This window comes from Balearica regulorum, chromosome 8 (assembly GCF_011004875.1).
Source record: "Balearica regulorum gibbericeps isolate bBalReg1 chromosome 8, bBalReg1.pri, whole genome shotgun sequence".
Taxonomy (NCBI): Eukaryota; Metazoa; Chordata; class Aves; order Gruiformes; family Gruidae; genus Balearica; species Balearica regulorum.
This window is the reverse complement of record NC_046191.1, coordinates 31,026,178-31,045,011: the sequence shown is the minus strand read 5'-3', so window position 1 is coordinate 31,045,011 and position 18,834 is coordinate 31,026,178. Positions and strand designations below refer to the sequence as shown.

At 56.7% G+C, this 18,834-nt stretch overlaps 1 protein-coding gene across 4 annotated transcripts in view; it reads right to left on the bottom strand.

Annotated features, from left to right (window-relative positions):
* Nucleotides 1–18,834, bottom strand: part of ASTN1 (astrotactin 1) — a 56,606-nt gene that overhangs the window by 5,748 nt on the left and 32,024 nt on the right. For all 4 annotated transcript variants that reach the window (XM_075760440.1, XM_075760443.1, XM_075760442.1 and 1 more), the window contains exons 9-22: nt 14,371–14,445; nt 13,750–13,887; nt 13,215–13,365; nt 12,621–12,787; nt 12,229–12,423; nt 11,789–11,916; nt 9,428–9,532; nt 9,059–9,247; nt 5,697–5,965; nt 5,310–5,443; nt 4,493–4,644; nt 4,011–4,146; nt 3,780–3,880; nt 2,978–3,161 (exon numbers count right to left, since the gene is read on the bottom strand). In XM_075760440.1, the coding sequence (XP_075616555.1) occupies nt 2,978–3,161; nt 3,780–3,880; nt 4,011–4,146; nt 4,493–4,644; nt 5,310–5,443; nt 5,697–5,965; nt 9,059–9,247; nt 9,428–9,532; nt 11,789–11,916; nt 12,229–12,423; nt 12,621–12,787; nt 13,215–13,365; nt 13,750–13,887; nt 14,371–14,445 (2,124 nt within the window). The remainder of the gene's footprint in view (nt 1–2,977; nt 3,162–3,779; nt 3,881–4,010; nt 4,147–4,492; nt 4,645–5,309; nt 5,444–5,696; nt 5,966–9,058; nt 9,248–9,427; nt 9,533–11,788; nt 11,917–12,228; nt 12,424–12,620; nt 12,788–13,214; nt 13,366–13,749; nt 13,888–14,370; nt 14,446–18,834) is intronic.

Here is an 18,834-nt window from a genome sequence, read left to right as displayed (position 1 = left end):
AGTGCAGATGGTCATGCACAGCTCACCCCTTGCTAGCCAGCTTCAGGTGGCTACAGCTTGGAGGGGCCAGTCTGGAGCCACCAAGAGGTTGTGTAGCTCTGCAGCCACATGACACCTGCAGCCCCAGAGCTCATATCCAGACCACAGTGGAGATGTGCAGGTTCTTAGCACAGTGCTGACTCTGGAGATAGCCGTGCAAGCTGGCCAGATCTTCCAGCCATGACAAGGTAGCCAACCTCTCACTTGTCTTGGTCCCCACACCTAGACATCTAGGTGAGATGCCAAGATTGCTTCTCTTCCTCCAGCGTCACAGGTACCCTAACAGGAACGTTGAATATGATCCCATAAATTTTGGCCCAAAGCCCAGATTTCACCAGGCTTTGCCTCAAATCCTACTTTCACTTATTACTTTGTAGAAAATGCCCTACCTTTCCCTCCATTCCTTGTCCTTTTGTAAAGTCGGGAGCTCTCCGCAGCCTTTCTCGGGCTGGGAGGGAGCGACTCACTTTCATAACCCCAGACAAGTTTATCTGCACGCACCCTCGCTTCCTTTGGTCCAGCAGCCAGCGTGGCCGAGAAGAAGGGCAAGCGCGCCCCAAGCGAGCAGAGCCAGAAGGCGGCATGGCCCCGTGGAGGAGGAGGGACATGGTAGAGTCAGTCATGTGGGTCCACATCCCGGACTTCAAAGGAGCATCAGCAACAGTCAAACAAACATGCTGTCTGCTGGTTAAATAATGTCATCTGCAAGTGATTTGTCCTGTCACCACCAGTCTGGATGCTTCGCCCTCGCAAACGATCAAACAGGAGGTCTGCTTTCCAAGATTTGTCATCACCAGAACCCACTGCAGCTGCCTAAATGTCTCTTTCCAAGGAGTGAGAGCTGCAAACACTTCATCAGCAGCTTGCGTCATCCCATCCTAAGCGCTCCAGAATTTCCAGAGGGTGGAATTAACCCTCTGGATCGTAGATTCACGCAGCCAACGGTAACATTTGGGCAATTCAGTGGCATTTCTGGCTGCTCTGTGCCAATGCACCTCTGCCTCATGGGGCTCAAGGAGGCAGCTTCCACCCCGTGTTCTGGCTGGTCCTTGGTCTCCTCAGTGGGGCAGTGAGCAATGCTCAGCCTCAGCGATGGCAGTGGCTGTGTGATGACTCCAGTCTGTCACACAGGGAATTTTATGTAGTCCTCACGCAAACCATCACAACAGATGTCAGATGGTCTGTGCAAACCGGGACTGGATTTCACATCTGGAAATGGAGACAGAGCAGCATCACCGCAGCTGGGCTCAAGACAAAGGTGAGACGTAAGCCCAAGCCTGCTGATCCCACTCGGTGTCGTGGGAATGAAGCAACTCTGGGCAGAGGAGCTGGTGGGAGCCTCAGTCCTAACTAGAAGCCTCCATGCGCTGGGATGTCGCTACTGAGCTTTGAGGCTCTGCCTCAAAGAGTTCAAATTTCTTAGAACATAAATGAGAAAAGGGGAAAGAGGAGAGAGCCCAGCTCTGCCCCAGGGGTGGAGGATCTCTTGGGAGTTTCCCACCAAAGCTGAACTAGGAGACATGCCTAAGACACTAAGTGCAAGACAGCCACCAGCTATTAGCTGAGTCTTTCTGACCCCCTAGCAGAAGTTTGGAGGACAGGGAAGGTATGTGGGATCTCCAGTCCTCTGCTAGAAATCCACAAGTGATCACCTGGAGAAGCAGGGCTGGTGAGACCAGCAAGAGGAGGTGTGGGGCAGGGGGTAAGGTAGAGGCCATAAATTTCATAGATAGGAGCTGCTGCTGACATACGTTTGAAATAATCCTGATTTTCAGATAGGCTCAAGGCTCCAGTTCTTTGGAGGCCAGATGCCATGAAACACCACTGCAGCCCACACAATCTCCCAGCCCAGCTTGCTAAACTGACTGGAAACATCCACGTTACTGGGAAACCATGCAGACAAAAGCAGATGTCAAAGGACATGGGGAGAAGTGAACATCTGGATGCCTCTGCAAGCCTGGGGCACGAGGCACCCCATCCCTAGGCAGCTGGAGGGGCTGCAGTGACCTGGAGGAGCCTGGGGAGAGGACATGGTGCTCACAGAGGCATGAAAGGACTGTTTCACGTAGGAAGGGCTCAGCGCAACCTCCTCCAACACATGCCATGGTAGCTCAGCACTGCCTGGGCACCAAAACCACTTGTGTCCCTGAGATCACCCCACACAACCACAAGCATAGATCAAAAGGGAGGGGACACGTGTGCAATTCAGACCCAAGGTCAACCCTCTGCCTGCTTCGGCCCACAAGTGACAGTGAGTTCAACACAAAGAGATGCATTTAACTCAAGCCAAAGCCCATGAAAAGGAGGAAACCCAAGTCTGACCTTGGCATGGCTCAGCACATGTATGTGTGTTCGCACAGACTTCATCCAGCAGCTTCCACAACCGAGCTCTTCTGTGTCACTTTCTCTAGGAGGCTTGAAGCTACAACCACCTCCCTGCACCATCTTCCCTCCATCAATGCCTGGGGCCAGGCAACGTGCTCCAATCATGCTCCCTTCCCTTCTCACCCACAACAACCTCTATTCCTCAAAGGTGCACTATTTTTCCAAGACCTTCTGCCTTTTTTCCTGTGGCAGCAGCTACTGAGGGAAAAAGAGAATCCCTTCCCCTTCTCACTCTGCATGGCATGAACGGACTAGGCAAAACTCCAGAGACAGTACAGTACTGGTGGAATGGACAAGGACGATGGGTTGACAATGGTCTACCACCTTCGACCTTGTCCTATGTTTATGGTCCTTCAAGGGACAATGGCTGGACCCCAAACATATGCACAGCATCCAGCAAAACAGGCACCCCACTCTGAGACTCTAAGCTCTATCATCAAACAAATTCATGAGATTTGCCAGAAAACCACCTTCCTGGTGACCAACATCTATGAGGGATAAGCATGTCGGTGGGCGGGCCTGTCTGCTTACCCAACCCAGCTCCTGAGCCTACCTGGGCCCCAGCTCATCTTCACAGCGCCAAGTGAACTCCCCAAAGCTCTCGTAGTGCTGGTTGTAGTGGTAAAGGACTCGGTGCAGGCTGGGAGAACCCAGGTCCAGCAGAGTGTTGTAAGCTGTTTGCTGCTCCTTACCACTGGTGTAGCCGTTGAAGAGGTTGTAGATCTTGTCCGCTATTTCTGGGCAGAAGGACAAGGGGTATTCAGTAGGGTGCAAGGAAAAACATGAACAAAGCCCACCAGGCTAAAGTTCAGCTTTAGGGAAACCAAGACCAGAGCCAAGATTTGTCCCCTGGATCATGATTTAGAGCATACAAGATCCCAATGGAGGAGCAACAGAGTAGATGGCATTCCCCAGACTCAGTCCAGGTTAGGTTCACATAGTTTAGTCCAATTAGGAAAAAAATAGTGGTGTCATCAGATACTGTTAATGAAATATCATTTATTTATGAGAAGGCACACAATTGGGGTCTCTTGAGCACAGACACCACCTATGCTATCAGTTGCCTTCTGGGCAGGACAGGCAGGTCTTGTGGCTATTTTGGTATGTCCTGAGTGCTTGCCCCTCCACTCATCCTCCCACCAGCACAGAGTGCCTCCGCGTTCGTTTGTGGAGAGGATGTGTGCCTCTCGCCGCCCTCCACACCAATCCTCAATACTACGTGGCAGCATCTGGGCCACCAAGGGTGAAGGAGACGCTGCAGCCAGGACACGAGACGTGTGTGGGGACACGCTGGAAGGGGGAGCTCCCTGTTGCTGGTCCCAAGCATCATAGTCCAGCAGGTCCCTCCATCTCACCTTGAGCTTTCACATCGTCTACCACAGGGCATGGGGTCTTGACCGTCACATCACTGGACCTGGAGCGTCTTCCTGTGTTATCGACTCCCCAGAGCGTGAACCTGGCCAAGAAGGAAAAAGGTGAAGCTCTGGACTCCCAAGCCCTCACGCAAAGACAGGCAGCATCAGGCAGGAGCACCATGCTCAGGGCAACAGCACTGCCATGGGCACGGCACGAGGGAGGCGACTCACATGTAGGTGGTGTCGGGCTCCAGGCAGCGAACGATGAGGGAGATGGTGGAGGAGAGCCTGTCCGGCACTTGGGCTGGCATGGCGCAGGGTGACTTGGCGCCAGAGATGATGTCATCCACGAAGCTCAGCACCGTCTCTAGGGATAGAGGGGAGGACGCACCACAGGTGATGACACAGGTGTGCCCGGGGCTGTGGAGAGCCACTGAGGGCTGTGCCTGCCACCACGCTGCCTGGGGCCGAGTGGGACCAAGGCTCACGCATGAGGTTGATACAGAAATGGACCCATTGATTTTCCATCAAGGCTCATCACCATGGCATGGAGCCACCACTTCTGCATCATGGCGGGCAGGGCAGGGGCTGCTTCCTCTTCCACAGGATGAGGGATATATGGCAGCATCCCCTTGCAAAGAGGGAGACAGAGGCTTTCCTCTAACATCTCCATCCCACCCTCCCCAGAGCAAACCAGCGGAGTCCCCACTCACCAGTTTCCACCTTGGAGTGGTCCATCCTGTCGGTGACTTTCTCTTGACGGAGCAGGTAGTCGACGATCTGCACCCCGATGGGGGGCTCCGAGTGCCCCCACTCCAGCACCACCAGCGTGCTGCTGGGCTCGTGAACGGTGGAGAGCCGCAGGCTGGGGGGCAATGCCAGCCAGTCAGCATCTCAGGAGGGCAAGGTCCACTGGCCACCCCCACTGCCTGCCCGCATTCATCCTCACCGTGTCTATCACCACCTTGCTGCTCCTCCATGCCACAAAAAGGCAGCAAAACTGCCAGGCTGAGGCACGCAGTGTGTCAGAGGTGCTGAGGGCAACCTCTCCAGCCAGTCCCCACGGCTGGTGCAAAAGGCAGCACAAGTGTGTTTGCTAGTGCCACTCGCTCTGCTGTGCAGATCACATGCAAAGGCACCAGAAACGAGATGGTTTCTGTAAGGTAGTGTGTAGGGACTGGTTTTGCATCACTCTCTCGCAGCTAAAGGGCTTGAAAGCCATTAACCCATGGAGAGAGCAATCCCAGGACAGAAGCGTCTCTCCCTTTCCTGCCCCTCCTGGCTCTGGGCATGCTGGTCCAAAGGGCTCCTTCCCTGGAGTTGCTCTACCAGGATGGATCCGAAAAATGGTCCTCAGTCCTCAGATAAATTTAGAATAGACACTGGATCTCTGCACCCTCTGCCTCATTTCCAGGTCCCCCATCCACTTCCAAACCTGACCCATAAAGCCACCCCAGCCCCACCACCTCGTGCCACCACGCTGTTGGCCATTGCCGCCTCCTCCCAGGCTGGGCATGTGTGGAGACCTACATGGGGTGCGGGAGAGGTGCGCAGGTGGGCAGCCCGTCAGCCCCGAAGGCACTTGAGTCGCAGCGGCACCAGTCCTCGATGACGTCCCCGCTGCCCGAGCACCACAGTGAGCTCATGGTGGCCTCCTGCAAGAGCTGGGAGAAAGGAGAAGGGTGTGAGCACCAGGCAGGTGAGCTCCCATCGCGCCACCGCTTGAGTCAGTGCTCATCCATTCCTCGGTGGGTGCAGCCAAAACAGTTCAGTGCAGTCCATCCACCCTGGGGAGCAGGGCTGGCCAATAGGCAAAGGCTGCCATGGCTTGACATGACAGAGGGCAAAGACCACCCCAATGCTGTCCTGCCACCCCCCCCACGCCCACCCCCCCACCCCCAGCCAGTGGCTCCTCACCCGCTGGGTCTGGTTGTTGGTGACCAGTTCGTAGATGGGGGCTGCTTTGGTGACCTCCAGCAGGATGGGCTCGGCCGGCGCGTCGGGACCGGAGGCGACGTGGCAGAGAGGGCAGGAGGAGGGGCAGCGCCCGCGGCTCTGGCACTCCATCCGCACGCCGGCCGCCATGCGCTTGGTGCCCGACTCGGAGAGGCTGGCGATGTACTCGGGGAAGGTGAGCACCTTGGGGTCCCGCTCACGCTCCTCCGACTCATCCGAGGGGGAGTTGCCTGGGGAAGGGGGAAAAGAGGGGCGCCAGGGTGGGCTCCAAGCCATCGATAAGGAGATGCAAGGGGGCTAGAGCCCCAGCTTGCATCCAGGAGAGTCTCCCTATATCCTTAGGGGCTCCCTGCTTGCTCTGTAGGGATGAAATGCTCACCGGTCTTGAGAGCAGGAATCAGAACTGGAAATTCCACCCTGGCCTCTGCCATCGCAGCTACTTTTGTCTCCCGTGCCTCAGTTTCCCCAGCCCCAGCCCTACGCCTGGCACTGGGACGGGCCACCCTTGCAGCAGGTCCCCATGAGAGGGAGCCTCCTTCTCGCGGCTGAAGGCTCATGGTGGACCCACTTGGGCATCTCCACCCGCTGCTGACGCTCCCTCCAAAGCCCCCTGCCAAACCACTCCGCTGCAAAAGCCCCCCTGGCCCAGCACCTGACTTCTTCGCTCGACTCCCTCGGTTCCCTCGGACCCCCATCAAAGTCGATGTGACAGTGTGTTGGAGATCAGAGAGGCTGAGTGTCAGACCAGGGTGCACAGGAACGATGCCGACTCGGTGCCCCCCCTGCTGCCAAAGGTCTGCAGCCAGCAGCACCAAAGAGCTCAGAATGAGCAGGGAAGACTCGCCAGTGCCTCGTGATGCCCAGAAAGCTCCCGAGATGGCTATCAAGCTACAGAGCCCCTCTGCGGCCCCTCCACCCCACCTGTGCTCGGTGCCCATGGAGGGCAAGGATGATGGGGAGCAGTTCCCCTTCAGGAGCTGGCTCAAGCCCGGCTCCTCCTGTCTCTTCACGCTGTCATGGGCCATGATGGAGGTGGACAAAGTTGCAGCCAGGTAAGGCAGTAAGTTCTTTCCCCAAGAGCTTAGCTCACGAAGGACGGTCACGAAGCAAAAGAAAACGGTGAGGTGGAGGCAGTCAGATACGTTCATTGGGACCACAGTCCCCCCCGCAACCAGACTGTGACAAGGCTGAAGGTTCGTTTACCCTCTGCCCCGTGCACACGGGGGAATATCTGCAGGTCCTACCCAGCCAACCCTCAGGCAACCCTGCAACCCAACAGGCTGGGAAAAAAGATTTGCAGCAGGAAAGCATGGCCACGGGCTACGCTCTTCCCAGCTCCACGCAAAGGTGCCTGATGCTGAGTGCCACTGTGTCCCCGTCACACGGGGCAGCGAGCCAGACGCTGTGCTTGGTGGCCTTTTCTCCAGTGCTCCCACAGCAGGAAATATTTCCACGTGAGAGCAAAAGCCCTGGCAAAAGGCAGGATCTGCCCGTTACTGCTGCGCTCTGGCTAGCATCGCCCCACCGCTACGAGCCTCGCCGAGCAGGAGAACGGTGCTGCTCACCCAAAAGCCCTACCAAAGGATGTCCCTGGCTCTGCACCAAAGAAAGAGAGGCCCAGAGGGACCACTGATGATGGTCAAGGTGGACCGGTGGGGTTGGAGGGAGCCAAAGGATGCCCAGGTAAAGCCTCGCCCCTGGGCTGGGCTCAGGGCATTGGCAGTAGTGGCTTAGTACGGGCTGGGGGCTGCAGAGAGCTGCCGCAGAGCACGTCTACGGCTCAATGGGAAGATCTTCCTATTGCAAGGGTTTGCTGAGAAACGGGCCAGCGTCAGCCTATATCCCTGAGCCTCCTGCAAAGAAAACAAGGCTGTTAAACAAAACCCGTGATACAGGAGCGTTGCTCCGCTCCCCCAGCAAGCTGGAGATGGATCGCTTTGGGCTGGCTGTGAATTGCAGCTTAGCAGGAGCTGAGGGAAAGCAGAGGAGCCGGAGAATTATTTGTCTCTTGCAATTTCTCAATCGATACCCAGCTCCTGACGTTTGCAAACAAAAAGTAAAGGAGGGAAAGTGGCAGGTGCCAGAGAGAAACCGAAATGTGATATTGTGGGTGGAAAAAGACTGCCAGACCTGAAAAGCCTCCAAGCAGGAAAATCAAAGAGGAGGAAATTGCAGGAGAGAAAAAAGTACTTGCAATGAAAAGATGCTACATCTGGAGACAGCCCACAGCAAAAACAGCAACGGGTCTGTACTCTCGCAGGTGGGCTTGGGAAGAAGTCCAGGCTCCAGGAGGTCTGAGTCCGCAGGATCCAGACTCAGGCTCAGAAAGAAGCGTTACCCACACAAGAGCCCTGGAGAGAAAACAAATGTCTCCGCAGCCGAGGCACAGCAAGAGCAGCACAGTAGATTGGTGCCAATGCTGAGAATTACGAAGCTTCGTGATGGCAATTATGCGGTGGCCACGGCGCCCGTGAGCTCCAAGTTCACGCTGCCTTCACCCCGGAGCTCCCGGGCAGCGGACAGCAAACCAAGGTCACCTCAAAAGCAACAGCTCCGCTCGGCATCTCCTGCATCCGGGCTTGCGAGGTGGCTCTCGCGTGCTGCCCAAGCCTGGGTGGTGCAACCCAACATCCCCAGCACGGGCAGGAGAACGCCTGCAGGCAGCTTTGCAAAGGCCAGCACAAGAGACGCAGTGATCCTGGTGACGGCCGTTGGGCCGCCTCTGCTTTTGGAAAGCTTGCATCCAAACCAGCCATCGCCTCCCTGCAAAACCCCTTCCACCAGGGATCCGTCATGCCTCGCCGCAGCGAGGGCACCGGAGGGGATGCGGCAGTGTCGGATGCCCTCTGCACCGTGGTGAACCTCCCAGTTCGTAACTGGTTTCCAGACATTAAAAGCACAGTGCTGACAGCCCAGGAGAAGAAAACGCATTAGAGGGAGAAAAGTCTGGCCGCGGGATGCAAGTGGAAGAGAGCAGATATGGCGGAGACAAAAGGAAGGAAGGAACAGGATTAAAGACAAATAACAGTTAAGTCCAGAATCAGGCGGGAGGGCTTGGCGGGATTAGTGCATTCATCTTTCATCTCCCTGGGGATGTGGGTATTCATCTTCCTTTCTGGCCCGGACCAATGCCTGCTGCAGTCCTCGGGAGTCCTTCGGCCGGCTTCAAAGGGTGCGAGAGCGGGGCGTAAATAAGAGGATGAGATGGGATGCAGCCCTGACGCAGGCCGGGCACTTTCCCTGCTATGTTGAAAGCAAACCCAGCTTCCCGCTCCTATGGGGTGGCTGTGGGGACCTTTCCTGAGGACGAGTGGGGTTCCTACCTTTGCTGATGTCCTCATACTCCAGCCAGAGCTGCCGCTGGACCTGCCTGTTGGGATACCAGATGGAGCAGGACTCCTCGAAGCCGTACACTGCCTCCTGGATATAGTGGTTGCCAAACTGGTCCAGCAGTGCCACGAAATCTCCGCGGGAGGTGGCCCCGTCTAGAGAGTGGAGCGCGTTGCTGAAGGCTGGGGAGGAGATGGAAGGAGATGCTCAGATCCCAGAGGACCCCCCAAGCCCTTGCCACCTCCCTACGCACTTGCGGTGGGCAACCGACCTCTGAGCCCATCACCCACCAGAAGAAGGCTGCATGTCCTCTCGCCTCCCCCTTTTTCCCTTCTTCCCCGCCCCCAGCCCCGCAGGCTTACACTGGGAGATGGTCAGCTGGTTGAGCCGGACATGGTACATGATGGACTGCACCTTCCAGTGCTGCAAGAGGGGGTACCCGGACACCTCGCTAAAGTTGACCATCCCTGTCGGAGAGAGAATATGGGGGGGGTCAGCGCCGCTGCCCAGGGACACCTTGCCTTGGGGACACCAGGGTGGCCACAGCCCTTCGTGTGGTGCCTGGGGCAACGCAGCCAGCAGGGTGGGAAGGGGCCGGAGGAAGGACTGTGCACACACGATGTCCCCCCAGGGAGGCGGTGAAGCGTTCAGAGCTGAGGGTCAGCTGCTCCCTGGCAATTAAAATCGTGGCTTTGAAGGAAAACACGTGGGTTCATTTCATCCTGCCGTCCAGGGCTCTGCGTCGGAAGATAACGAGTCTCCTCCTGCATCTCCTCCTGCTTCCTTCCCAACGCCTGCTCCCAAGATATGCCCAGGTGTGCTAATTATTTCACTAATGAGAGTTGCACTTTTTAATGAGCTGTTTGCAGGCCTGGGAACGGTCACCGTCACGCCACGCGTGCCCAGGTGCAGCCAACTGAGAGGCCCTGGGGTCCCCTTCAGCGAGCGGGACACACGCGCACGGTGGAAACCAGACGCGTGCTGATGCTCCCGCTCCCTCGGGACATTACGGCAACGCTTTAGTTGAGCAGGACCTGGGGTTTCTCCTTCCTCAGGCAAAGACATCCCATTCTCCAGCCATTTAACTGTGCGTTATGGGAGCCAGAAATTCACGGTGAGCAGGGCTGTATGGCCAAGGCACGAGCCAAGGAGCTCAGCTTCCATATGCAGAGGGACAGAGAGGCCACCGAGCCTGGACAAAGCCCCAGAAAGTCAATTGAAGGGTGCTCATGGCTCAGATTTTGGCGACCAGAGCATCCCGTGGTATGCTGCAGCAGGATGCCGGGGCACGGCCACCTCCTCCCTTGCAGCTCCGCTGCCACACAGCCAACACGGGACAACTCTGCTCAGCAGCGAAGCAGCAAACTCTGCTGCTAAACAGTCACACAGCAGGAGGTCAGGAGGATGACAACGGGCATCCCCCGCTCTATAACAAGAACTGAAGGCAGAGGATAAGGCGGATAAGATCCTTTGCCTTCCAGTGCCTCTCCCTTCGGTGCTGGCTGCTACCAACGGCTTCAAAGCCTTGCTCTTCCCTGCAAAGTGTTTATGCAGTAACACCTCACTCAGCAGCTCTGCCTCTCGTGTATTCACAGCAATATCCAGATCTGCTTACTGACAAGGAGAGACGATTTTACTTCTTTTCCTTTTTTTTAATTTTTTTTTTTTTTTCCTTAATCAGCCACGAGCCAGCAGAGCAGTGGGAAATGAATAGGATAATTTACTGGCTTCTGCCTCCCCGGCATAATTACCAGTGGAAACCCAGTCCCACCGGCCCTGCCGTGATGCTGAGGGCACGGTGGCAGTGCCTTCTCCTTACAGCCATGTAACCCTGTCGAGGGCAGCAGAGCCCCATCGGGAGGCCGGTGTCCTCCAGCACCTCCCGGCAGGGCTGAGCATCCCCACGGCTGCAGGGATGACCCGCCGACACAGCTCTCCTGGGATGGCTCAGCCCTGCCGGGACCTGCCGGCACCCTCCTCCCTGCCTGCATCTGCCTGCACACACACCTACTGCCGTGCACCCTGTTGAGGCAAACAGCACCCATCGGACCCTGGGTGCAGCCCATGGGTGCTCCCCAAAACCCTCCTGGGAGCTCTGCCAACCAAAGCGAATGCACAAGGTCTCGTAGGAGACCACCCTGCAGACGCTTTCCAAACCACATTACTATCCACATCCCTCATTTAGTAGCTGCTCCGTGTCCTCGGCCATTTCCGCCAACAGCAACAAGCACCAAGGAAGCAAAGGCTATTTAGGGGTGCTGGCAACTTGGTGGAAGAAAGGTAAATCCTTGAAGGTTGTCTAGGAATCCATGGTAACTCTATTGCTCATGGCCCACGATGCTCTGGCAGGACAAACTGAATCATTTTGGTTTGGTTGCAGCAGGTTTTGAACGCTTCGTTACACTGGCAAAGGGTTTCTGATTTAGAAATCAAATGAAAAGTATTCAGAAAACTTTTTTGCCTTGAATAAAAAAAAAAAATCCTTTTTGCAAATACCTCAAATGAACTTTTATGCCACACAATTAATTTACAGCCTCTCCCTCTCCTTCATTTTTAATGCCTTCCTCTTGCTGCTCCTGCTGCTGCAGGTGAGTGTGGGATGCTAAAGCCAGAGCAGATATATCCCACAGCACCTACATCCCCTGGGAGGGCTGGATGCCGAAGCCAGGTACGCCAGCGGCTGCCCCGTTGGGACAGGCATGGGTCCGGCCAGGGTCACTCACCGGTGAGGAACTCGGGGTCGGGTGTGGGGTCGGAGAGCTCCTCTTGGCACTGGTTCTCCAGGGGCACCGTGGCCACCACCAGCCCATCCGGCAGCTGCTGCTCCAGGCCCCGGGCAAAGTTGTTCTGCCTGGAAGTTAATTGCAGAGAGGAGGGCAGGGATGGAAGACAGGGAACTGCCTGGGATCACCCCCCACCAGCCGGTGACCTATCGCACCAAGCTTTTCCTTTGGGCCTAGGTTACAAAGACGCCTGCTCTCGATGGAAAGCTTCAGATGCACTCTCCCCACCAGACACTCCATCTCCTGCAAAGCTTGGTCAGATGTGGATGGACTAGGCAGTCTGCTAAGGTCCAGCCCCAGGCTTCTTCCCATGCCTTCTTCTCGGAGAGGACAGCAAGGTCTGATCCTGCTGGGGTCAGGTCTCCACATCCCCAACTCACCTGAACGTCCCTTTGAGCACCTGCCCCGCGGCCACCTCCTTGGAGTGGTTGTTGTAGCCGTAGAAGATCTCCCCAAAGAGCGTCTGGTTCATGGGCAGCTCACGGGGCTCGCCACAGTCCCCCGCCTCGGGGCATGACTCTGAGATGAGCTGGCATGACCGCCCGTCCGTGCCCAGCTTGTAGTCCTCGATGCACCTGGGAAGCCAGCACAGGGTCCACCATCAGCTGCAGACCCCGTGGCTGGGGACTGAGACCACCAGGCCAGCCCAGCAGGGACACTGGGAACAGAGAAGACCCTCCCTCCCAACCCTGCGAGCTCAGGGTGGCAGCGGCAAAGGCACAGCAGCACCTCAGGGGTGTCCCCGTGGCCGGGCCGGTGATGGGGTGCTCACCCGCAGAACATGAGGATGTTGTAGAGCAGGGGCTCCTCAGGCAGGGGGACCATCTGCTGCAGGCACAGCTGCTCACAGCCCCCGTTGAAGCCATCCGAGCAGTCCACGCCGACATGACGATCGTAGCAGCCTGTGCCATCCTTCATGGGGCTCAGTCCTGTTGGGCACTGGTGGGAGGAGAAGCAAGAGGTGAAGCCCCCAAGAAAGAAATCCAGCCCTGGGGGTGAGATGGAGGGGAGGGCTCCGGCACTGCTCTCCGTTGGAAATCGCAGCCTGAGCAATGCTTGGGGGCACACCCTTCCCACCCCCCCAGCAAAGCAGCTGTGGTGGTGACAGGGAACACACGTGAGTGACGTGGGACCTCCCAGAGAGCCAGCAAGAGAGGGGCTCTCACTCCCTTGTGCGTGCGTGCAGCAAGGGCAGGGATGAAGGAGATGCCAACCCAAAAGCATCTCCTCCCACTGCAAAACCAACCCCAAAACATCCATCCTGAGGCGATGGGAAGGGAGGAAGGATGCAGCCCTTCCCCTTCCACTCTCCCCCTCCTTGCTCACACCATAGGAGATTTGCAGGTCCCGGGGGAGGGCCACCCACCACGCAGCCCGTCGAGTCCAGCTTGCGATCCGAGATGCAGCGGAAATTCTTGCTGCAGCCGCCGTTGTCCCGGGAGCAGTCACGGACGGGGCCGAAGGAGTCGAGGAGGACTTCCAGGCTGTCGAAGGAGGAGGAGGTCATCAGCTCTTCCCTGCGAGGAGGAGGAGGAGGAGGAGGAGGTGTGTCACCGCTCTGATGAGACGGCGCGAACGCGTGCACGACCGCGGCTGCTGCGTGGGTTTTTCTGGAGCTCAGGTCTCCCTCGGGTTGACAGCAAACTGAACAGCAGCCAAGCTTTGAGAGGGATGCAGGAGCTACTGAGATGATGAGAGCTACTTCTGAAGGCACAGCTTTGCAGGCACTAAAGAGGGGCAGGTTAATGGACATACAAATCTCTGCTGCAAAATACAGGGCGGGGGTCCCAGCTATCTTCAATCCCCATGTGCTTTGGGTTGGTCCTCTCGCTCCAGGGATGCACCACCAGTATATTTGCTGAAACACCTCCTAAATGCCGTCGCCCTGCCATTGCACCTACCTGACCTCCACCGCATCCTCCATCACCGTCATGTCAGTCTTGCACTTGGCCGAGGGGTTGATGGCCAGCTCGGCCGGCGGGATGACAAAGCTCTTGCTCAGTGGCAGCCACATGCCTTCCCCCAGCGTGTAGGTGAACCTGCCAGGGAGAGCAGCAAAGACTGGCATGGAGGGAAACGCCGAGCCCGGAGGGATGCCTCTACCCAAAATCAAGCGCTTGAACTTCTGCCCCTGCCCTGCAGGGATGCCAGCCCAAGCAAAGGCAGATGGGCAAGGTAAAGTGGGGTGGCTTCTCTGAATGCGCCCAAATAATCCCCCAAAGGCACACATAATTTATGTAATTTAAAAAAAAAGAAAAAGAAAAGAAAAGAAAGGCACTTCTCTTTTTGGTAGAAATCCTCCTTTAGAGCCTAAACCCTGCTCTCATCACGGATGGAGAGGAGGACCTGGCTGCTGGGCATCCAGCATCCAACAGGGCAGCTGTAGTAGCACCTTCCCAGCCATGCTCACATGTCCCCAGGAGGTGGCACAGGACCGCCGTGCTCAGCCCTGCCAGCCTGTATGCCCTGAGTCATATTTTTGAGCCCCAAACTGTGCTGACCAGGTTACCTTTACTGCTTACCGAAAAATCTTGTCGGATGGCTGCTCGCCCAGCACCAAGTCGAAGCCGCGCTGGAAGATGGTGTACGGCCAAGGCCTGGAAGAGAAACCCAGGAGCATCATGCCAACATCACACCCCCACCACCCCTCACAGCCCAAAACGTTTTCCCCACTGAGCCCCCAACTCATGTGCATGGGATGAGTGAGCTCACACCAAGCCAGGCCAAGGTGATAAAATAGCCCCACATCCAAGATCTTAATTTTGGACTTCCTACAACATCAGATCCTCACCCACCCACCAACGGGTCGGTGGCGTATTACATCCTTCAGTTTGGGGTACAGCACGCACCTGTCCCCCTCGCCCACCCAGCATCCGTGAGCCTCACGCTTCCGCACGCTCAGGTACCACCTGCCTCCCATTTTAGGGATTTGAATCACAGCCATTGAACTGCAAGAAAACCCCCCAAAACCAAAAAAAAACCAACTCAAAAAAAGCAGCTGAACTCTCTTTGTTACGCTTTTGTAAGAGAGCGTGTCAGGTCTGGGGCCGCAGCTTCACCACCTGCCTTATTCCCCTTGGCCGTCATTGTTTCAGGAGGGGAGGTGAGGAAGCCTCAGCCCCCACTGGACTTTGCAAAGGGGTCTGGAAGACAAGCTGGAAGATTGGAGACATGTGGGAGGCTGGAGAGCTGATGGCTCCATCTCCTCCATCCCTGCTGCCCTGGATAGCACAAGGTGACACGAAACCGCGACTCGGTGGCCGGTGCCCTTCGATGGGACACCCGTGGTCACGACACGCCTTGGGACGTGCACCCGTTGCAGCACGGCCCCGCTGGCAGAGCATCGTTTGCGGAGCGAGGCTGACAAGGTACAGCAAGGGGAGGCTTTGAATCAGGCAACGCGAACCCCACTCCCAACCCCTAAAGCTCCAAATCCCCTTTGCAAGAGCTCAGAGCTGGAGAAAGAAAGAGATTTTTCCATCCCGTCGCATCGCTGCTGTCAAAATTCAGGGTGAGAGCATCGGGTGCCACCAATAAGCCCAGGGATTTTCTCCAGCGACAATTACAGCTCTCCTGCACAAGCACTTTAATTTCTAATCTGAAGTTATTTCAGCAAGGACAAAAAAAAAAAAAAAAAAAAAAAGAAGAAGAAGAAGAAGAAGAAAAAAGAGTCCCGATTGTAGGATTACAGCACACCGTCTCATTTCCTCGCTGGGATACAATGCCACTTTCCCATCCGGTCGGCTGGGAGCAGGGGATTACATTCAGCCCACAGATCGGATTGCCCTGAACGAGGTCAGCTCCGGCTGGAAAGCGATGTGCTCCTTGCATCTCGCCGACACCTTGAATGCTTCGCGCCTCCGCCTTCCAGCGCTCCCGCAGATGGGTTTTATTCTTGCTTCTCAAGAGCACGTCGGGCAGGGAACAAAAGCAGAGGCAAGGTATTGTTCCCCATCGACTCGGGTGGAAAAGCGGTTGTGAAGAGCTGCTCTTGGCTTGCGGCGGAGCTCAGCCCAGGGCAGGCGCTGCGGAGGCACGGTGGCTGCCGGACCTCTGCCAGACGGCACATCTGGCAGCCCATGGATGCCGACACGTCCGCGACATGCAGTTGCTGGGCTTGGACCTGCCTGTGAGATGGAAATCGGCACCCAGGCCATGTTGTGTCCACCCAGGGTGCAATTTCCAACTGTGGCTAAAATTCGTGTGCTGATGGCTTTGAGCTGGGGAAGATGGAAGCTCCAGGAAAGGACTGTGTGGCATCTCCGCAGCCTGCCCCACTTTGCCTCTACCGGAGGTCAAAAAAGGCCCATCAAAAGGAAGGTTCAGCTTTTAGCTACGTGCCTACATGGCAAGGGACAACCAATGGGCAGCTGCTGGGCACCACGACCACGTCTGTGAGGACACATGCCTTCTGGAGGGAAGCCTGGGGACAGTCTCTGTACAAAGACCTCCAGCTCAACGAGAAGCACTTATCCAGCCTCATCTCCGAGGAAGCTCCCCAGGAGCTCAGTGCTGACATGTCCACCCACGTACTCTTGCTGACTTGTGCCTTCTGCTGCAGAGGACGGGGCGAGATGCCCTCCCCCAGGCACACCTCACCTCCTCCATCGCTGCCTTTGCCCCCTGTGCCTCTGCTGCTGTTTCACACACACACACATCCCCCCCTTCCTCTCCTGTGCACGCAGGCGTGTGCCTACATCACTGTCTCCCTCCCACTTTCTGTGATCGCTGGAGGCACCTCGCTGCTCTGGTTTTTGTTGCTCTTGGCAGGTATTTTGATTGCATGGTCTTCAGAGCTCACAAAGGAAAGTGGGACTGATCAGAAGCAGCTCTGCGCCTGATCAGGTTGGATTAAACGGGCCAGAAGTGACAGCTCTCGGCTCTCTGCGAGCCTTGGCACTCAGGTAGGCATCTGAAACAACAAAATGGGGGATCACCAGGGCAGCTCAGAACCAGGAAAATCCCCACACTCAGCAAAGTTCTCACAGCCAGTGCATCCCCAGGACTATCTTCAAGCCTCTTTGCTTTTTCCAGCTGGACCATCAGCTATGCTTCGCTCCAGATCTGGGCTTGCATGGAAGCTCCCGAAATACCTGCTAAGCCTTCCAGACCTGGTGCTGCTGGTGATGCTCTGACCTACCTCAGCAGGACCCTGGCCACCCTCGAACAGCAGCCCCAAGGGGACGAGGCCAGACTGGCTTCCAGCGTCGAGAGCTTTGCTCCTGCCGGTCCTCGCTCCCTGCAAAGCTCTTCTAGACAAGACGGCTGGGATGAGGACTCAAAGCCCGGTGCCTGCAGGATGGGACCACGATGAGCTAACCTGGAGCAGCTGGCTTGAGGGGAGCTGGCAGGGAGGTCGGGGGGGCTGCAGGAGAGGGGCTTTGCAGAAGGCACTGAAGTCGCTGCACGTGAGCGTGGCTGAAACGCCACGGCAGGAGAAGGTGGTCAGCTGTTACGTACTGAAATAGGTGACTTCATGTCTGGTTCCCTGACCCGCTGTGCTCCTGGGGGTTTCCGCCCAGCGAGCGGCACGAGGACAGCCGCGCCGAACTCCGTTACGTGCTGGGAGCGAGCAACGTGCTCGCGACATCCCTCCACCGGCGCCTCAGGAGTTCAAGCCCAGGGTGAACAGACCAGAAGCATCCCTCCTGCAGCCCCAGGACCCGCTCCCCACGATGACCAAAGTGGGGACCCGTGAAGACCCAACACCATCCTGATGGGTGATGAGCAGAGAGCAGATGTGACACGAGCACCGAGCTGCCCAATTCTCCCACCGGTGATGCCCGTCCCGGCTCCTCCCCGACTTCGCTTTGCTCTGCAACGGCTTTGCTTGGGCTTCAGCTGCCGATGCCTCTCCCCTTCCCACCCCCCCACCCCCTGCCATCCCTTCCAAGCAGCTCTTTATTAAAAATGCTAATGCCGGCACTTTCTCCCCGGGGCTGCCCGTAAATCTGCGAGGAGAATGGGGCGGGAGGAGGAGGCGGATGGGTGGTTTGGTGAAAGGATCTGAAAGAAAGAGGAGCTTTTTATCTGGCCGTCCTTCAAGCTCGCAAAGCCGAGGGACGCAGCAGGGGATGGAGAGAGGCGGGGGGGGGGGGGGGGGAGATAGAATAAGGAGTGGGAAAAAGAGAGAATAAGGAAAAAAAAAAAAAGAAGACTTTAAGCAGGAGAAGTGCTGTCCTTGGCACTTCAGCGTGTGGCTGGCTCCTCTGCGGGGTGGGGAGGGCATGGTGCGTGGGGACGGGGCAGGAGGAGCAGGTGCCTGGCTTGGGGAGGGGGACAACCGCATGCAGAAGGGAAGAGGCGCCGTGGGGAGGGGAGGTGGGTGAGCGGGGCACGGGCTGTTGCACTAATTTGGGTCCTGTGCTGGAAAAACTGGCTGTGAGGTTGTGGGGTGGAGAAAGGGGTAACCTGCCTTGCACGGGAGGGGGGATGGGGGTGGCCCCCGCTTGCCACCTGTGAGGAGAGGATGAAAGCCTTCGCCAAATCACCTTAAACTAACCTAAAACCTCCCCGTGCTGGGGTGAAGCCCATTACAAATTGAAAGAACACATTAACAAAGACCCCTTACAGGCAGAATGTCTTAAATCTCATCGGGGTGTCCGAAAAGGGCACCCAGGGAAGAAGAGCACGTGAGGATGAGAAACCGCGGGCCATCGCGTGACGGATCTAAGGGCTGAGATGAAGAAGCGCAAATGCGAGCAGGTGACAGTTTATTAACTAAAGGCAGATGAACTGATCTGGCTTTCGGTCGAGTCATATCACGAAGTAACCGCAGGAATTCGGTTTGATGAGCAAAGATGAGGCAGGGTTGGTTGGATTGCTGGAAAATGCATCCTAGCCAGGAAACGTCGGAGTAAGAACCGAAAAGCAGCTAATTAACAATGCATATCAAAGTAGGAAGACAGACTGTGAACACACAAACAGCACCAGCCAGATTTGGTTAAAACAGCTGAAGAGCAGCCCAAAAAAAAAGCAGCTGATCA